The sequence below is a fragment of the Pinus tabuliformis genome, chromosome 3_1 (genome assembly GCF_031772625.1).
Source record: "Pinus tabuliformis cultivar Carrire ecotype Pingquan chromosome 3_1, CPIR1, whole genome shotgun sequence".
Classification (NCBI taxonomy): domain Eukaryota; kingdom Viridiplantae; phylum Streptophyta; class Pinopsida; order Pinales; family Pinaceae; genus Pinus; species Pinus tabuliformis.
The window spans coordinates 743,746,466-743,767,533 of NC_142301.1; the positions used below are offsets into that span (position 1 = coordinate 743,746,466).

Here is a 21,068-nt window from a genome sequence, read left to right on the forward strand (position 1 = left end):
TGGGACAAGGACACGTCCATGGAGAATCTGGAGCACACCGCCTGTCTAACCGAGCTCATCCACGGATCCCATTGTGATATTACCAAGGCCCACCACCTTCGTTCGGCATTCTGAGAATTCATCCACTTGGCTAACTTCGGGGCATGGCTCCGATACCACTTGTATGTACTCTGGACACCACATATCTCCACAATGGTATGATATTGTCCACTTTGGGCCTAAGCCCTCATGGATTTGCTTTTGGACTTACCCCAAAAGGCCTCATACCAATGGAGATATTTGTCCATCCTTATATACCCATGATCCTCCCCACTTCTAGTCAATGTGGGACTTTGGTCGTATACCCAACAACTCAAACTCAACGCTTTGAAAAAACTACATGCATATTTCTTTGAACATAGACACACTAGTCGGACCTTCGAATACCACATGCAGCCCATGGAGACTCAGCTCCATTCTTAGAGCAAGGGCACCACCCACAACCAATGTGGCTTATTCACTCAATTAATGCGAAGGATCCAGAAATTTGTTAACAATGGTATTTCTGTTCAGCCACAGTGCTTACACTATACAACACACACAACGCTCTCACCACACAACATGTTATTTCTCTTTGCATGCACAATGATTTACAGGTTTGCGCTCCACGGTCAATCAATAGATCCATAGTCTCCAATGCCTACTATCCTTATATAGCAAACAACATTTTATAATAGCTCACAACACACTTTTCCATCACCACCATCGACTTAGTTCCAACTCACGTCTGTAATCCTTCTTAATATATAAAACAAAGTCCTACAATAGATGACAACACACTTTTCCATCACCACCGTCAGCTTATTTGTAACTCAACAACACACACATCAAGGCTTCCTTTAACATGCAGGCCAGGGATAACTCGCACCTCAGCGTCATGCCGGAGGGATAAAACATTTACATAGGTTTGCTCCTCTTCCACACACTACAACAGTCCTCTTTCACCAATGTCCTGCATGAGAAATTGCCAAACATTCCAAATTAATTTTGCATAGGCATTATATTCTTAATGATGTTGTTAAAAATATTAATACAAGAAAAGATCGGAGAATTATCTTGAACCTAAATATCTCAACTAAACACCAAATTAGGAAGCTCTTTAGCTGGAGAGAATTGCTTAACCAATTAAGCCTTAAAAAATGTCCTTAATAATAGGATCAAACTAAGAACTCTACCAATAAATACGACTCATACATATTATAACAATTTTAATCTTTTAATTAAATTCATAATTTAAAGAATTTGTCAAATGAACAAGTGTCATATTAAATGAGTTATGGTTTTTCTGGCATGTGGTATTGATAAGTCTTACTATTGACAAATGATATTGTAAAAAAAATTATTTACATATTAAGAATTTCAAGGATAAAGTGTTGTGACATGTTTTTTTAGAATATATATGTTTAACTTATAGAATAATAATAATAATAATAATAATAATAATAATAATAATAATTTAGTTAATTCTTATAATTTCTTAAACTTTTGTAAGTTGAGATGTATGATGAAATAAGTGTTTTGGTGTGCTTATTTACATTTACATACCATTTAATTTATATGGTTGTGCTAGTAATAACATTAATGGACTTTCAATTTTGATTAAAAAAATACACTAGAAAAGAACATATAAGTATTAAGTTTAAATAAATATACAATTATTTTAATATTTTATCTATTCATAATAAGATTTAATATTTCTTTTATTATTTTACTTATTTATAGTAATACTAATCCATTGTTAAGTTTTTGAATATATAGATAGATATAATGTGTGAAACATTATAACAATTGAATTATGCATATTTCATAATTCAATTCTGTGATTAGAATTTTTGGCAAAATGAACCAAAAAAATTTAATAGAAAAGAGCTAAAACTTAGAAAAACTAGAATCATTTTAAAATACTAATTTATAGTAATATAAATTAACTAATTGATTTTTTTCCATTAATTTATTTGAAATTTATCAAACATTTTAAAAATGATAAATTTAAAGTTTTTTAATAAAATAAATTTATTTATTATTTAAAAACAAATTTTAAATAATAAAAACTTACAATCTCATTTAAAATTAAAAAATATATATCTATTAATTAAACTAATAAAAACTTACAATCTCATTTAAAATTAAAAAATATATATCTATTAATTAAACTGTGAATTTTACATAATTGTGAATAATAAATTTTACATAATTCTAATATTGCGAATTTTTTTCCAAACACTCAACTTATTTATGCACTTCAAAGAAAAACACATTTATACATTTAAAAGAAAAACACATTTGAAATTAAAAAACACAATTTCCTGGCATGTTTTATGACTGGCCTTTTAAGAATTAGACAATGCTGAAGTTTTGATTACACAAACGTAACACGATTTGAAAACGAAAGGCACCCAACAGACTCTACTCATTATTTGGAGCCGAATCGTTTCAGCTCCAATCATTTAAACCAGTTAAACCCCCACCGTTTTAGAGAGCTCTCTGTATTCTTTTTATACGGAAGTTTATAAAATTTTATACATGGATCCTCTTGGATTTCTTGTAGTCTGGTATCCAAGGCCCATTGTCTGGTATCTTGGGGGGAGAAATTGCCTAAGGATTTACAGGAGAAAGTATTGTCATGGCTCCCTCTCGAATCCGTTGGTAGGTTTTGCGGTGTCTGTAAACCATGGAATGCCTTCCTTTCATCTACCAGATTTATAAAAACTCTCAACAGAAACCCATGGCCTTGTGGTGAAGTTGTAAGATTGACAAAATTCAACGCCATCCAGCCGCCAAACAGCAACTAGCCAATCAAATTACCGCCGACCTCCATTTCGAGTTCTGTAATTGATTCGGAAAGCTCTTGAAATCTCATTCCATTGACTTCCAGGTCTTTTGCATAATGATTATTCAATATTTGAAGGTTAGGGCAATTAACTGTCCATCCCTCCTCGTCATCAGCATATATATTTAAATATGTAATGTTGGAAGATGAGATGACAGGCCGTTCGAGGCCGTCACAATGCTCTATGTTGAACTTCTGAAGAAGAGGGCAAAGAGAAAGAAAACGGGCTAAAGATTCATCGGTCATTCTGATAGAGTTAAGGGTGCACTCAGTGAGAAGCTTGAATCAGACGAAAACAGTAGGAAAATCGGTGAGAATATAATTGTAAAGCGTGAGGGTAGCGAGACGAGTGCATGAGAAAAGGCCCGGCGGGGGATTTCCATGTTTAGGGAACATTTGAGAAATAGGTGTTGTACCTTCTTTCTGGCAACACATTGCAGCCATTCCCATAGGGTTTGGCGTCTAAACTCTCCGAACATCGAGTTTAGACGTCAAACCCTATGGGAATGGCTGCAATGTGTTGCCAGAAAGAAGGTACAACACCTTTTTCTCAAATGTTCCCTAAACATGGAAATCCCGCCGCCGGGCCTCTTCTCATGCACTCGTCTCGCTACCCTCACGCTTTACAATTATATTCTCACCGATTTTCCGACTGTTTTCGTCGGATTCAAGCTTCTCACTGAGTGCACCCTTAACTCTATCAGAATGACCGATGAATCTTTAGCCCGTTTTCTTTCTCTTTGCCCTCTTCTTCAGAAGTTCAACATAGAGCATTGTGACGGCCTCGAACGGCCTGTCATCTCATCTTCCAACATTACATATTTAAATATATATGCTGATGACGAGGAGGGATGGACAGTTAATTGCCCTAACCTTCAAATATTGAATAATCATTATGCACAAGACCCGGAAGTCAATGGAATGAGATTTCAAGAGCTTTCCGAATCAATTACAGAATTCGAAATGGAGATCGGCGGTAATTTGATTTGGCCCGGAGAGTTTTTATAAACCTAGTGCATGAAAGAAAAGACATTCCATGTTTTAGACACACTGCAAAATCGACCGACGCATTCAAGAGGGAGCCGTGCCAATACTTTCTCCTGTGTGGATTAGTGTAGAAAAGGGACACACCGAGAGCCTTCTGAAGTATTTCTTCGATAACGAGTTCATTTTGATTTCAGTTTATTAGTGCCCATGCAGTTTCCTCTAGTTTCGTGTCATTGGATTTACATGGTCAAAATTTTATTGGTGTCTATAAGGTTTCATTCGTATCATTGGATTTATATAAACATTTGATATCGAGGAAATGTGAACAATTGGTTTTTAATGTTCAATCAACACGGTTTTATATTCCAATATAACATTAAAACCAAAAAAAAAATTAAATACAAGTGCTTTAATAATATTTAATTTATGAATTAAAATATAAGGTTATATTATGGAAAGCTATCTTACATATAAAACGGTTATTAGGTGAAGAGCATGGCAATGATTTATTCTTGTTATTATGATGAGGAATAACTACTTTTCATGAGGTTATATGTGTATTTTTTCTTTTTGTAATGAATAAGTTTTAATGTTTACTGATGTTGGAAGAATACTAGTGTTGTGCCAGAATTTTTGCAAATTTTTTGTGAGATGTTTTTTATTTATTTTTGCTAAAATCTGGCATGAATTTATTGACATCACAAGGTTGATTGGTAATTTTGCACAATAAAAATGACGTAGGGTTTTTCAAGATGTTGAATCTATATATACAATCAAAGAACCAGTTTAAATAACACAAAAACTTACAACTTCATCACAAAAACTCGGAAAAAACTTCCCTTTACATTCCTAGAGAAAGAATCTTCTATACACAAAAAAAAATATGCGGTTATTGGTTGCCTATAATCAGCTGCAGGGCTATATATAGTGGACCTTAAGGTAAGAGATTTGAAGCATGGAATTTTATACAGAGAAGAAAATATTCTCTGCAACTCTCTTAGAAGAACATTCTTGAAGCTTCCGACTATCACAGACCGGACGAGCATAGGCACAGTGAGAGGGAAAGGTGATAACTATAAAATTGTAGCATATCAAAGTGTCCATTTATGATCATTCTCAAAACATATGGATAATTGCTGGCCAGCTTCGAGAGAATGTGAGATTATTACTATATCACAACAAAATGGTTTCCTCGGAGAGTTCCGTCTATTCTTTGGTGAATAGGGATCCACCAAAGAATAGGGATCCAAATTGTCGGGTGCTGGGAATTGTGGGTTTCAATATCGGAGATGGCACGTCCACTGTAATACCGTTGCCACAACTGACTACGTTTTTGGCCATTGTCCTATGTTTTGGGCTACTACTTGTGGGATCCGTCCACATCCACGTTCAAGTTGAGGGGAAAGTTGAAGTGCAAGATGAGTCTGATGTTGAAGATGAAGATGAAGATGACAGGAGAACGCCGGCTTGTTCCTCCAATTCTTCTCCTTCATCATGTTGGGAGGAGATTACGAGGATGCCTTCATCAATTCTGGTGAAAATAAAGAAGAGGTCTCATATCGCATGGTCTCAGCGCTGGTATTTTCTGTGCGTAAGAGCAGGGGATCATGTGGTTTTCTTTGATGATCGGACTGGAGACTTACAAAAATGTACAATCTTATACCTAAGACTTAAAAAATGTAATTATAATCCTTTAAAATTGTAAATATAACTTTGTGAATTGTTTTCAGCTACAAAATAATGTTGGGTGTTATATTTATTTCAAAATATATCTTTGTGAATTTTTTCAACTACAAAATAATGTTAAGTGTTATATTTGTTTGAAGAAGAAGCTTGTTATATTTGTTTTAAGAGAGAAGAAAAAAAGAAGAAAATCACCATTATACCTAAGATTTAATACTTAATGAGATCAATTAAGAAAATGTAATTATAATCATTCAGAATTGTAAATATAACTTTGTAAAATTGTTAACAATTCATTTTTATCAACTACAAAATAATGTTAACAGTTATATTTTTTCTTGTGATATGGGTATTGATATAGCAAACTAATCCAATGGAAGAAGAAGAACACTGTTATACCTAAGACTTAAGACTTAATAACATCAATTAAAAAAATGTAATTATAATCTTTCAAAATTGTAAATATAACTTTGTGAAATTGTAAACAACTCGTTTTTCTCAGCTCAAAATAATGTTAACAGTTATATTAGTTTTTGTGATATGAAACAAACACTATTTACTAGCCTCATAATCCCATGCCATTTGCTAAGAGTTTTAGTGCAAGTATGGAATGAAAAAATCCAATTTTGTATACCTATTTCTCTCTTAGTAATTTGATGGAATTCAATGAAGTTATCCAATTCAATGAGGATGGTAAGTAATTTAAAATTTTAATGAAGGAATTTTTCACATATGGCAATTTGGTTGAAAACTTTTGGAAGATAGTTACAAGAGAAATTGTTCTTGGATTTGATTTTGGAATCTATTCATTTTAAGAATACACATTTCTCACATACAAAATAATGTTAACTACCATTTATGTTTCCATGATATGGGCCTCCATGCAACAAACAAACACCATTTACAAACCACATAATCACATATCATTTATTATAATATTTAGTGCATGCATTTATAAAAGTCAACACTTTTATTAGAGGAATAGCTCCATATGTAAGAAAACATAAAATTTTTATATACCTATTTCTGTCTTAGTGGGTTGTTGATTGGAACACGTGGAATTAAATGAATCCATCCAATCCAATTTGGATTAGTAAGCAAATTAGTAAGCAATTTGAAACCTTATGAAGGAATTTTATACATATGGTGATTTGCTTGAAATGTCTTGAAAGAGAGTGTCCACATAGTAGAAAATTTTTCTTAAAATTGATTTTGAAATCTATTCACTTTCATAATACACATTTTAATGCTAAATCATTGTAACATATCAATAACATGTTCCAAAGAAAATGTGTCCAAGAAAAGTGTTTCTCTCTTATTCATTGTTAAGCTTAGTTTTATTTTAACTACAATGCAAAGATAGAAAAATAAAATGTGATCCCAATTCAACAATATATTAAAATCCATTGAATTTTCCTCTGCAATTTGTATTTGGCATTTGGCATTGTCTTCATCACTAAAGTCTTAATTTCCATGAGTGAATTCCCCTCAACAAATAAATTGAAAGAGAAACAAAACCATAAATGTCTATAAATCAACATTAAATATTTATGTGCCCAAGAATAAAAAGATTATATTGGGTAAGAAGATTATATTTCATGGAAAAACAACTTTCTATTATTTTTGTATTGAATAATATCTAAACATACTTCAAAAGAAATTTTAGAATCCATAAGCAATAATCCATGTTAAATATTATATTTAATAGGGGTCATTGATCCTCTTTCCTCACATGACCAACTATAGGTTCCTTATATTTAGGTAAATCATCTTAGATAGGTTCCTAATATTTATGGAAATCAACTTAACGATAACCTTTTTTTCCAAGCTCATGTGTTGTATTATTAGCTAGAGATCAATTGCCAATAATCCTATAGCAACAACAACAAAATAATTTCACTAAAATATTTAAAGTTCTAATTTTTAGTGTAGATTTGTGCTAAAGCCATGCTTAATAAACAAAAGATAAGAAAGTGGTCCACCAAAATGATGTAAACCTTAGGGAGACATCTAAACTATCTAAATCATGTGAGAATTGTAGATGCACCCAGCCTCGGCCACACTAACACTACTTTTTTGTTTTCTAAGTGATGTGAATCTTGAGATGAGTGCACACTTAACATTTGGCACAACCAAGTGACATCTAAACTATCTAAATCATCTGAGAATTGTAGATGCACCCAGCCTCGGCCACACCAAAGCTTAACCTGGTTGTATTTTTTCCCACGAGTTTTGAACCAATAACCTTTATATCACAAAATTCCTTAATAGTACATCATATCACCATCTACTATACACCTCAAAAGCATAACCAAAATTAATTTAACAAAAAAAATTATTAAAAAAAAACAAATCAATTTATTTGATAATTTATAAATATTTGATTATATTGATAAACACTAACCAAAATAATAATAATAATAATAATAAAACAATTTCCCTCATGAAACTCACAATAATAACTTAAATAAATCATTTTTTTAAACCATTTTTTTTTAGTAATATGATATAGCCATGTCTTTTAAATTCGTCATTCATAACTTTTATGAATTCCAACCTACTTCCAACCTACATAGTCTCATATATCGAAATATCCATCCATGTTTCTATAACTCCATAGGATATGATAACATGCAATTAAAAAGACATTTTATGGTAACACGCAATTAGAGGAAATTTATCTTTCTCTAGTTTTTTTCAACTATTTATAATTTCCTTACCTATTCTTTCACCCAGAACTTAGTGTTATAATTTCCAAAGTTATAACATTCCGATTCCTATTGTTCTTGGTACTTTCCTCTTTACAATTTATATATTATTTTCAAATTTTATTTATTATTTCGTTTATTTTCATTTACACAATATTAGAATAAAAAAAACTAGTCGCGTAATAGTTTAAATTTAAATTTATATATTCAGCCTTTAAATTTATATATTCAACCTATATATTTTAGTTTAGCAAAAGACATTTACTTAAATTGAAAATTGTAACATAACATCTATTTCGATTTTATCTATATTAATATTTTAATAAACTTAAATTAAACTAAATACTTTATAATTTATCTTTATTGATAATATATTAATATATATCTATATATATAATTATTTTTTCAATATATTAGGAAAATCCATCACTTTCCATGTAAAGCAGGTCATTATGAATTTAAATTTCAAGAATATAAGTTTATTACATATAATAATATAAATAATAAATTATTTCTTAATTTTAAATTGATTTTTTTTTTTTAAATAAAATTAAAATTAATAAAAATTTAAATTTTTAAGGATCAAATTTAAAGAATTTGAAAATCTTATATGTGATAATATTAAAAATAAACATAATTAAAAAGAAATAGTATTTTTCAAATTAAAACTAAAAAATGGAATGACATAAAATTTACTATGGAATTCGAAGACAATAAATGTATTTCTTTCTTAGATGTATTGATTATTAGAAATGATGATAGGACCTTCAAATATTAAGTTTAAAAAAAAAAATTTGATAGTTATTTTCTTGTAGACTCTCACCATTACCCTTCTCAAAAATTTGGGGATCGTTAATGCATTGGCATTAAGAGTTGTAAAAATATGTGATAATAATCACTTAAAGAAGGAGTTGCACCACTTTAGTAATGTCTTCAAAAGGATTGACTACAAAGATAAAGGCATTTCTAAAGATATCAAGAGAGAGAAAGATAAAATGAACCCATCTCAATACTCCACTAATGTATAGCCACCCTTTAACAAGAAATCACACCTTTTGTACATACATGGTGTTACTGATAGAATAGCCAAAGTACATATAAAATGGAATATTCATTCTACTTTCAAACCATTAGAAATAATAAGACATAAAACAAAATCTGTTAAGGATGACATTGGTACTCAGTTAGCTCATAGCTCATCTTATCATCCTCAATCTGATGGGCAAACTGAGATAGTAAACAAATGTTCGGAAGGATATCTTCGTTTCTTTGTATCTGATAAACAGACACAATGGGTCAAATGGTTGCCTCTGGCTGAATGGTGGTATAACACTTCCTTCCATACAGCAACAAAAATGACCCCATTTATGGCACTTTATGGGTATCAAACACCATCCATCACATCATATTTAAGTGAAAATTCTAAGGTTCAGGCAGTGGAACATCACATCGAACATCAACAACAAGTCCTCCAACTCTTAAAGGATAACCTCGTGTTGGCACAAAATAGAATGAAACAACAGGCAGATCAACATCGCAGTGAAAGAAGTTTTGATGTAGGTGATTGGGTATTCCTACGGTTACAACCATATAAGCAAATGTCCCTAAAGCAAGCTAAGAAGGATAATAAATTATCACCAAAGTATTATGGTCCATACAAGGTGTTGCAAAAGATTGGTACTATGGCATACAAATTGGAGCTTCCTGCAGCTTCTCGATTGCACCCAATTTTCCATGTTTCATGTTTAAAGAAGGTTATAGGCGATAAGCTCCAAATTCAAACAATATTGCCAGAACTTGACGAGGAAGGAAAAATTATATTGGAACCGGAAGCAGTCACAGAAACAAGAACTCGACAGCTACGAAATCGATCAATTTCAGAGCTTTGGATTCTAGGGTTTCGCTACTCCAAACAGGTCATCGTTGCATTTTTGCTATAAATTTTTTTCTGCGACGTTTCAGAAGTTGCAAAAAAAAAACCCATTTGAGAAGAAATCGCGCTGAACCTCGGGTCCAAATTTCAGAGCTGTTCGCACTATATTTGCGGAGATATGATCTGAGGAAGTTGGTCTTTTTGCAGACTCCTGAATTACATTCCAAACAGGTGACCTGGGGAAAAGTGTCATAACTTTCTCTTTGGGGATCAGATTGAAATTTCGTAAGAAGTTACAGAAAGAGGACGGACTGTAGTTTTTTGTATGCCTTTTTCAGATCCAAAGGTCGAAACAGTGACACGTGGCACTTCATACAAGTTCTCTCTTCTGGAAAGGTCTATAATCAGGTCATCTTGGGAGATTGTGCATAACTCTTTCTTGGAGAATCCAATTAGGATAAGACTGGTGGCATTGGAAAGAGGACGCAGAGGGCTACTATAGGTCACAATTTTAGAACCTAAAGATTCGAAAGTACAGAGTTACAGTCGTTTCAAGATTGAGCTCCTAAAATCAAGAAAAAGCATGATGAGGAAGTTTGATGGCAAGGATCCGGTAAATTGGATACTTCAAATGGAGCAATATTTATATCTACATGGTGCACAACTGTTACAAAAGGTATGAATTGCATCTTCATATTTAGAACCGGATCAATTTTTATGGTATGAAGGACTTTGTTCTCGTAAAAAAATTTGTTACGTGGTCAATTTTCACGGAGGAAATGATAGGGCATTATGAGGATACAAAGAGCAACACCTTCTTTAGAGCAACACCACAACAATTGGAAAGAGTAAAAGGGCTTTGTGACATAGTGGAAAGCAAAATTATGGAAACTAGGAAGCATACCCCTCACAACTATAAAGATGGAAGTGTTGTTTCTCCCAGCCTTCCACAACCTACAAGGGTTACACCACAACAATTGGAAGAAAAAAGAGAAAAAGGGCTTTGTTACAATTGTGATAACAAATGCACTAAAGGTCATAAGTGTGCTGAGAAGAAATTATTTTACATAGAATATGAAGAGGAGGAAGAAAAGGATCAAGAAACATCAAAAGAAGAGGATATACGCCAGGACCCCACCCCAGAGAATGAAGAAATGAATCAGACCATATCTTGTAAAGCATTGGCAAGAATTACCACTCCTCAAACTCTCAAGATAGAAGGACATATCAAGAAGAAAAAGGTGCAAGAAGTGAAAGATCACATTGAGAAAGAAGAAATGAATCCAACCATATCTTGTAATTCATTGGTCGAGATTACCACTCCTCAAGCTATCAAGATAGAAGGACATATCAAGAAGAAAAATGTTCAAGAAGTGAAAGATCACATCGAGCATCAAGAAATGAATCCGACCATATCTTGTAAAGGATTGGAAGAAATTACCACTCCTAAAACTCTAGAGATAGAAGGACATATCAAGAAGAAAAAGGTTCAAGCAGAGAAAGATCACATCGAGCATCAACAACAAGTTCTCCAACTTTTAAAGGATAACGTCACTTCGGTGCAAAATCAAACGAAACAACAGGTAGATCAACATCGTAGTGAAAAATGTTTTGATGTAGGTGGTTGGGTATTTTTACTGCTACATCTCAAGCAAGCTATTTATGAGAAGGAAATGTTGGCAATACTACATGCACTTAAAAAATGGCGACCTTACCGAATGGGAAGACTCTTCAAGGATGAGGATGTGGAAGCATTGTTTTGTGCCATTTCTATTATCCAACCAAATTGGATAAACGAAGCAAGGGATGAATGGAAGAAGGACGAAGAAGTATGGCCACTTATTCAAAAGTTGCAAAAGATCCCAATTCAAACAATATTGCCATAAATTGAAGAGGAAGGAAAAATCATATTGGAACTTGAAGCAGTCATAGAAACAAGAACCCGACAGCTACGAAATCGATCAATTTCAGAGTATCTCATTAAGTGGAAGAACTTACCCGCTGAAGATTCCACATGGGAGGACAAGAATTTTATACAGAAGCATCAAGAACTACTCAAGTGTTGAGGACAACGCTTTTTAAAGGAGAGGGGCATGTTAGGCCCCTATACTACTAGTGTAACCCCTTATTGTTATTAGTACAACCCACTTATTATATTGATGTACCCATGTAGTGCCCATATTGTTGTTATTGTGCCACATAGAAGCCCACTATTGTTATTATTGTGCCCTTACATTATTATTGTTATGTCGGCTCTGATTATGTTATGACCCCTTAGACACCTATATATAGAAATGAGGTCTTTTCATTTGTATCATCGAAGAATTGTTCATTTATGTAATAGAAAGGAGGTTATCCTCCTTAAATCAGGTATTTCTTCTCTTCCCCTCTATCGTTTCTCTCTATACCAAGCCCCAGCTACCTTTCATCACAAAATGGAAGCTGTTCTCCGCCATTTCCTATGGCAAGGAGGGAAGAACGACAAAAGGAAGTTTAATTTAGTCAACTGGAAACATGTCATTCAAACACAGGACAGAGGAGGTCTCGGTATTAGGTCTCCCAAGTTTTTAAATCTAGCCTTTGGTGGGAAGATTGCTTGGAGGCTCATAACTGGTCCCTCTTCGTGGTGGAAAAGGGTTCTGGAAACCAAATACTTGAACTTCCCCAGATAGCAGTTACTCGACTCTGATATTCCCAACAGAGACTCTTCAAAAATCTGGCGATTATGCAAAAAAGCTATTCCATTCATGACTCAGAATATATCCAAAGTCCCCATGGGAGGAGCTAGTATTAATATTGGGGCTGATAAAATCCTGGGACAGCAGCCAATAAACAGGCACGAAGAAACCATCCCTATTCTAAATTTTTTCAACAATAGGGGTATCCATTATCTGGACCAAATCTCTATTTGGGATCCACAATCTCATATCTGGCTAGGGTGGTCCTTTCCTGTTATCCCCAGTGATCTTAACTCTAGTCTATGCTCTCTGCAGTCTCTCCTTCATAGTAAAGCTCCCATCAAGAAGAATGAGATGGATGGCTTTCGTTGGGACTTAACTGGATCAAACTACACAGTCCAAGCAGGCCACCAGTACATCTGCAACAACACTTTCCCCATGACTTTATGGAATCACTGGAAAATGGTTTGGAAGTCAGAGGCTCTTCCAAAAATTAAATTTTTTATATGGGTCCTGCTAAAATGGAAAATCTTAACAGCAGAGAATTTGCAAAAGAGGGGTATCAACGGTCCATCTCGCTGCCCCAACTGCTACAATGCTGAAGAAACTATGCATCATCTTTTTGTCGATTGTCCTTTTGCTGTTGATTGTTGGAAAAAATTGTCTCTCACTGATAACTTACCTTGGAACTCTCAGCATTCTATAGTGGAAGTGATCCACATCTGGAAAAAAAACTGTCCCTGGAAAAATAAAAGGAGCAATCTAGTGAAGAGAGTATGGAATACTCTCCCCTATACCATGCTATGGCGTATTTGGCTAGCAAGAAACCGGAAAATCTTCAAGAACAAGAGCTCAGCTACAAGAATTATTTGCAATAAGGCCAAAAATCTTGCCCTGGAAACTATTTCTGTCAAAACCCAAAGCAACGTAGATGTAGCAATGTATAGTGTGGAAGAAAGAAGTTTCATTAGTTACATTCTGGACAAAAATAACAACGCTCAGAAAGGCAACATGGTGAACGATCAACGTAGTTAGGAAACTCACTCTTGGAAAATCAGGCTCAAAGAGGAGGAGTTTGTAAACTGGATACAAAAATGCAACAACTTTTATCTTTTCTTCGACGGGGCATCTAAGTCAAACCCAGGAATCGCCGGAGCAGGGGGATTGATCCTTAATGCTAATGGGGAATGCATCCTATACTATGAATGGGGTCTAGGGAATATATCGAACAACAGGGCGGAAGCGTTAGCCCTTTATCAGGGACTAACTCAGCTAAGCAGATTGGGAATAAGAACTGCAAGGATCTTCGGAGATTCTTCAGTTGTCATTAACCGTATGGTTCATCAGAAAGAGTCGCCTAATGTTCTTCTCCAGCAGGTCATTCGGAGAAGTCAATTGTTGCACCAGACAATGGATAACTTGCAGTATTACCATATTCTTCGTACTCTCAACAAGCAAGCTGACAGACACGCCAACAGGGCTTGCGAAAGGACAGCAGGCAGCTTACGTTGTAATGCCGAGGAGATCCAACAGCCCTTGCCATGATCCGAATCAATCCACCCTGCATCAAATCGGATAGTTCTGACAAAAAGGAGTGGACTCAGAATTTCCAGATCTACAGCAAGATCACTATCAGCATAGGGATTTGGCACAGATATTATCTCTTTAAAATTCTGCACATACTCAGTAATCTCGCCGATTTCTATCCTTTCACTCTTGATTATCGGGCTTCTCTGGACAGACATCTGACCTTCCCGCGCCTTTCTCTGGATTCCCTCTCATTCCCCGTGACTGATCCTCATCCCTCCCGCCTCTCTTTATATTTCTCCTCCCTCTTCCTTCTCCCTGCGCCCCTCCTCCCGTTTGCTTCTCTGTGCGGCCCCTCTCGGCATATTATTCCTGCCTCTGTATTGCGTCAGAACCCTGATGCCCGCATTGTAGTTTTTGTCCGAAATCTCAGGCAATTCCTTTTCGCCTTTCTCTGCCTTCTTAATCTCTCCCTCCTAGCTTCTTCAATGGCTCGCAATGAGGATTGCTTGCACTGCTCGGATCTTCAAGCTGAATTGGAAGAAATCAGAGCCCAGCAGAATATATTAAACAATCAACAGAGGATTTTAGAAGCAAAAATCGACAACCAGAACCGCATCATCAATGACAAGTATCGAGCAGAAATTGATTTGTTCCTGCACAGGGTCTCTTCTCTTCATGAGCAATTCAATCATCTGTCTAACAGGTGCAGCCATGCGGAAGAGTCCATAGCGATTCTGAAATACATGATGGACAAACGCAACAACGCAGCCCCAAGCTCTTCAAGCGCCAAGCAAATAGATGGGGATGAAAAGCCGGAGGAATCCACAGCAAGGCATATTAGTCACATTAACATAGATTAGATATGTTCTGCAAATGTCAGTTTTTGTTGCTTCAATATGTAAGAGTCTATTTTAGTCAAGAATTTCTCAAAGACAGAACAAGCAGGATCAAGGAGAAAATTCTGTTTTGTAACTCCACTGATCCTGGCTGTCCTCTGCACTTAATGTACCTCAGGAGTCCAAACTCCCTTCTTTTTTTCAGATATTAATACAGCAACCGACTTTGTGAAAAAAAAAATAATGTTTGTAAGTTCTATTTTATTTATGTTCTTATAGAATTTATTTATATCTTGTGAAATCAATCTACTTATATCACTTTTCCATGGCATTCAATCAATAGGGAGCACATATGACGGGACAAAATCCCTAGTGGACGTCGTTCCACTTCGGTTTCCATGATCTTATCATCGATCAAATGAGTGAGGAAAAGATCCAGTTCGGGCCCAAATCAAAATTGGCTGGGATATGCTCTCCTTGTACTAGATTCCGTCAGGCAGGGACGGAGTCACTCACTATTCATATGGTGAGGGTGCGTTAGCACACTCGACTGTCAAGGCCGCCATCGATTTCTCGCTCTATTTTCCCAAAATAGAAGGACAATAGTACGATAAATCAGATCAGAAAGAGTATGTCTTGCCACATATAATAATAAAAAATATTCGTTATAAACTCTAATTTTAATTTTTGATTAACTTTATTCATTGTTTAACAAAATTAATTTAATCTTATTAATAACTTGCGAATCAACAAATTGCCCTTACCAAATCAAATCCAAAAAAAATTACACCATATCACTTTACCTCACTTCCCATTAATCCTTTAACAAACATCTTTACTATTTATTAAAATTAAACATCTTTACTATTTATTAAAATTCCTAAACATTATGACCATATATTTCATACTATTTATTAAAATTCCCAAAGACATTATGGCAATTTATTTCGTACAATTTTAAAATGAAAATAAATTTGATAAAAACATAAATTTTACCAACTACTTTATAACTTCTAAAAATATAATCCCATTACAATTACTAAATCTATTTTAATATATCGGTTTTTGGTTTGCAAGAGCACTTATTATCCTTGAACATTTTTGTAGAATTGTGGGGATGCAAGTCAATATCAGCAAAACAAAAGTAGTGGTATTCTCTAAGAAAAGAAAACATCACCAGCATAAGTTCTACTTTGAAGACAACATTCTGGAATAAGTTGCGGATTACAAATACCTCGAAATTGACTTCAACAAAAATCTAAGGTGGAATGGTTGTAGAAAGAAAAGAACTTTGGGGGTTGGAAAGCATTTTATGCTTTTCAAAATAGGTGTAGAGAGGCAGAGTTATGGGATTGGAAAACCACTCAAACTCTTTTTGGGCTTCTAGTGATTCCGGTGATTCTCTATGGTTGTGAACTATGGGCCAGCAGTACATCCGACATGCAGTAGCGACAAATTGAAAAAATTCAGAAGTGTTTGATTACAAACAAATTTAAGATTAAAAATGCATTTCCTTATGATTATCTTGTTAAGTGAAACACAGACTGCTCCTATTCAAGCAATTGCTATGGTGTGAGTCATAAGCTATTTAAAAAAATTGAGCAAATGGAAAAGGGTAGATGGCCTAAAGTTGTCTTTAATGATACATTGTGCAAGAGCAAAAAGACTTGATGCAGAAAAATAAAAAATGGTTTACTGGGGTATTTGCTTGAACACGTGTCCCATAAATAGCAAAGAGATAAAATCTTTTGTTATGGAAAAGTTCCACAAGCATACTTGGGATAAAGAGCTAGGAAGAAAGAAAAAATACTATATTGAAGTGTTTAATCCCACTCATAGTCATCAACCAAAAGCATACATAGAAGCTAAGCATACATAGAGGCTAATATCTCTTGGAGAGCCAAAATTCTTATGGCTTAGTTAAGGACTAATTCTCATAAACTCTGTTGTGAAATAGGGCGCTGGGAAAGGCCAAAAGAAGTGTGGGAGGAAAGAGTATGCATTTTTTGTTCTTCCGAAAAAGTGGAAACAAAAAAACATTTCATTTTAGAATGTGAGGCTTTCAAAGACAACACTGAAAGTTATGCAGATATGCTGGCAACTAGCTCTTGGGAGCATTTATTTTGAAGATTCACAAAATACATCAAACATATGAAGAAACAATCTGTCCCATAGACTATCTAAAATAATTTCTTTCTTTCTTTCCTCTATATTTATATAAAAATACATCTAAATTATCTGGCATAATAATGTAGCTAAATTATCAAACGTATAGCAATCGCGTTAAAATTAAAAATAAATGACAAAGAAGCAGGAATAAAACCTGTCATTTTCCATAATAGTTACATATATTTATTTTGCGATTTTCTTAAAAAAGTTAAAAACAAAATGAGAAGCACAAGCAAAACCCTACTAGTTCTTTAACCTCGCAGGCGAAATATCCCATCATCAGTGTCTATGACACCGTGTTATTGGTTTTTACTTTATCACGAGCAAACGGGATTCCCCATTGCGAAAAATATGTTCAATTTAAACTAATGCCGTACAGATGTTGGAAGCATAAAAAACCGGAGGTTGGAAGAATTAAAAAACAGACCAATATTTAGAAAGCCATAGGAATTCAAATTTATTTTTTGTTGCGAATTGAAATTTTACATCGAATTCGAACTGGAACGAGAATGTCGGTGGCATGTCCACTCCTCCTTCCGAAAAAGCTATCAGTTCAAGGCGATTGTGACCGTTTGGAAGGGACAGTATATAAGACAATCTCTCTCACACAACATGGTCTCACTTTCATCTCTTCTTCTTTTGTCCTTTGCATTGCATTGGCTTACGTTGTTTACTGTCCATGTTTGTTTGCTACACTGCATGGCCATGCATTTTGGGTTTTCCAGTTTTATTTATTTATTTATATTAATTGGTTTTCCGGTTTTGATTGTAATTGCTCCTTTTTCCTTTTTCTCCCTATATGTTTGCATTGTTTGCCCGAGCGATTTTATTTTGTTGCTGTTGTGCAGAGGATAAGATTCGCTAGAGATGAAACCCTTGTTATCCAGTAGAGTGGGGGAGCAGCTATGCGTTTGTTTTTCAATTTTGTACAGTCAAAAGCCTCCTGGTAGATATGGCTATGCATAGAATCCATACTGTTCAACAGTTTTTCCACGTTATTTCTATTTCACAGTGGAAAATAGCAAGGGCTTTCACCGTGGTGGTTGTGCTCTTATTTTCTTTGGCAGTTATTTTTGAATGCCTGTGACCTATTTAATAATTTTGCAACAGGTGAAGAGGAGCGTTCGCCATGGAGGGAGAATTCGAGACGACAAACTTCTGCTTTCCTGACTTCTGTGTCTTATTCTGCTTTATTATACAGAAGACGAGAGGTATAAAAAGCAGAATTAGACACAGATGAAGATGAGAGGTGTTTGTATTATAAAGGTCTGAATAAACACCTCATTTTTACCTCAGGTAGTTTGTGCAGATAATTCAGTCTGTTATCCTCCGCTTTCCTGACTTCAGTGGGCGTGGGTTCGATCCAGACCCACTCCTTTAACAACTAAGCATATCCCCCCACCCAATTGATGACCTCATTCAATCCAACACCCTGTCTCTCAGCCCACAGAAGGTGTTAAAAATTGACGATCTCATTGAATCCAACACTGTGTCTCTCGGCCCATAGATGGCGTTAACAATTGACGACCTCATTGAATCCAACACATTGTCTCTCTTAAAAAAACTTTTAACAGTAAAAAAAATCTTCTAACTGAATTTGTCTATCTTGTAACAATGTCAATTGATGACTCAAATGTCATCAAGGGGTTGCAACTACATTGTGAAACTTTTACAGACACCTCACATTTTCAAACTGATCTCTGTCTGTATGTCAATTTCTATGAACTGTTGTTACAAACAATATAGGTAAACTATGTAGTCCCCGATGACAGCTCGACACCAATTAATTTTACAGGTTGTTTATGGTTATAACACTAACAGTGTTAGATGTTGTTTGTTTTGATTAGTTCATGGACGACAGTTATAGGTTCCCACCTGATTGTGATGAAAGTAAGCATTCTGGGACACAAATGATTTCAAACATGGATACCTGTTGCCCGTATCAATAACGATAATTTCAAACAGAGCAAATTTCCATGGAATCTATTAAAATTTCGCGAGGTCTCCAAATTGTAACACTGATTTAAGTTCTCTTTTCTCATTTAGGTTTCTTACCATTCTCAGAGCATATGGTTTCAAAATAATAGTTTATCTGTCTGATCTCCAGCTTTGTCCGTGGAGATTTTGGATAACAGTCAACATTGCGGGATGAATATGTCAGAACCGACTTGACAATCATATTAAAAGACATATATATCATTACCAATATCATTTCCCTGTGACTCACTGAATGCACATCTCCATATCCTACAGTGAACATGGTAGTTATTGTAAAATACAGAGAGGTTATATATAATTTTGATAGGCTTATCTCCCTAAAATGAGTATAATGGTAATCTCCCAAACTTAAACTTCCAACCCATGTATACCCTTCATTTTCCTCTGGAATAGTTGTTGCTAGATAATAAAAGATGCATGTAGCGATATGTGTGCAATACAGTTGCATAGTGATAAGTTTCATAATCCTTGTGAACAAATAGTTTATACGGATATTTTTTTCTATTTTCTTGAAAAATTCCATCAATTTCTGGGCTTGATACAACTTGATCCACAACAGATACCTCACCTCTTCTTTTATGCCTGATTTTTTGTAAATAATATCCCATGGCAAGCAACAAAGAGCATCCGGAATTAAACATGTTTTTACATAAAGAACAATAATTTTATGGCGATCATACACAATCTTGTGATCTGAATCTTTGTAGGAAAGAAAGAACTGAAAAGAAATGTCTATCGAGAAAACTATTTGTGCCAATATTTCCAGCATCAACAGATACTTGGGAAAGCTGCAGAAAAAACTGAATTGCAAGGGAGTAAAACAACAAGAGTAAAATGTTGAAACCAAAATAACCCACGACCACCATATATGCATTGAACCATCCCGTTCTATTAAACATCAGTTCCTAGAGCTGTGACAAAAACTCAATTTGCTTTCCTAACTTCGGCCTCCGCTTTCCTGAATTCGGCAGGCGCGGGTTCGATCCAGACCCACTCCATTAACAGCTAAGCACAACCTCCCACCCAATTGACGACCTCATTGAATCCAATACACTCTCTCTCAGCCCACAGAAGGCGTTAACAATTGACGACCTCATTGAATCCAACACAGTGTCTCTCGGCCCATAGATGGCGTTAAAAAGAAGCATCTTGTCTATTTTTTGTTTTCTTAAACAAACTTTTAATAGTAAAAAAAATATTCTAACGTAATTTGTCTGTCTTGTAACAATGTCGATTGATGACTCAACTGTGATCGAGGGGATGCAACTACATTGTGAAACTTTTACAGACACCTCACATTTTCAAACTAATCTCTATCTGCATTCCAATTTCTATGAAATGCTGAACAAACAATATAGCTAAACTCTGTAATCATCGATGACAGCACGACACCAATCAGTTTTACAAGTTGTTTATGGTTAAAACAACAACAATGTTCCAGGTTGTTTGTTTTGATTACTTCATGGAGGGAAGTTATAGGTTCCCACCTGATTGTGATGACAGTGAACATTCAGGGACACAAACAAATTCAAACACGGATACCTGATGCCCATATTAATAACGATAATTTTAAATAGATCAAATTTCCATGGAATTTATTAAAATTTCCCGGGGTCTAACAATTTTAATACTAATTTAAGTTCTCTTTTTTCATTTAGGTTTCTTACCATTCTCAGAGCGTATGGTTTCCAAATAATAGTTTATCTATCTGATCTATGGCTTTGTTAGTGGAGATTT

The 21,068-nt window shown here is 34.7% G+C and overlaps 1 protein-coding gene across 1 annotated transcript; it reads left to right on the top strand.

The window, feature by feature from the left end:
* Window positions 1-3,436: 3,436 nt before the first annotated feature.
* LOC149189499 (F-box/LRR-repeat protein At3g26922-like) lies at window positions 3,437-3,877 on the top strand. Its single transcript, XM_089410251.1, has one exon. It carries the CDS (start codon window positions 3,437-3,439, stop codon window positions 3,875-3,877), a length of 441 nt encoding a protein of 146 aa, XP_089266377.1.
* Window positions 3,878-21,068: the final 17,191 nt, after the last annotated feature.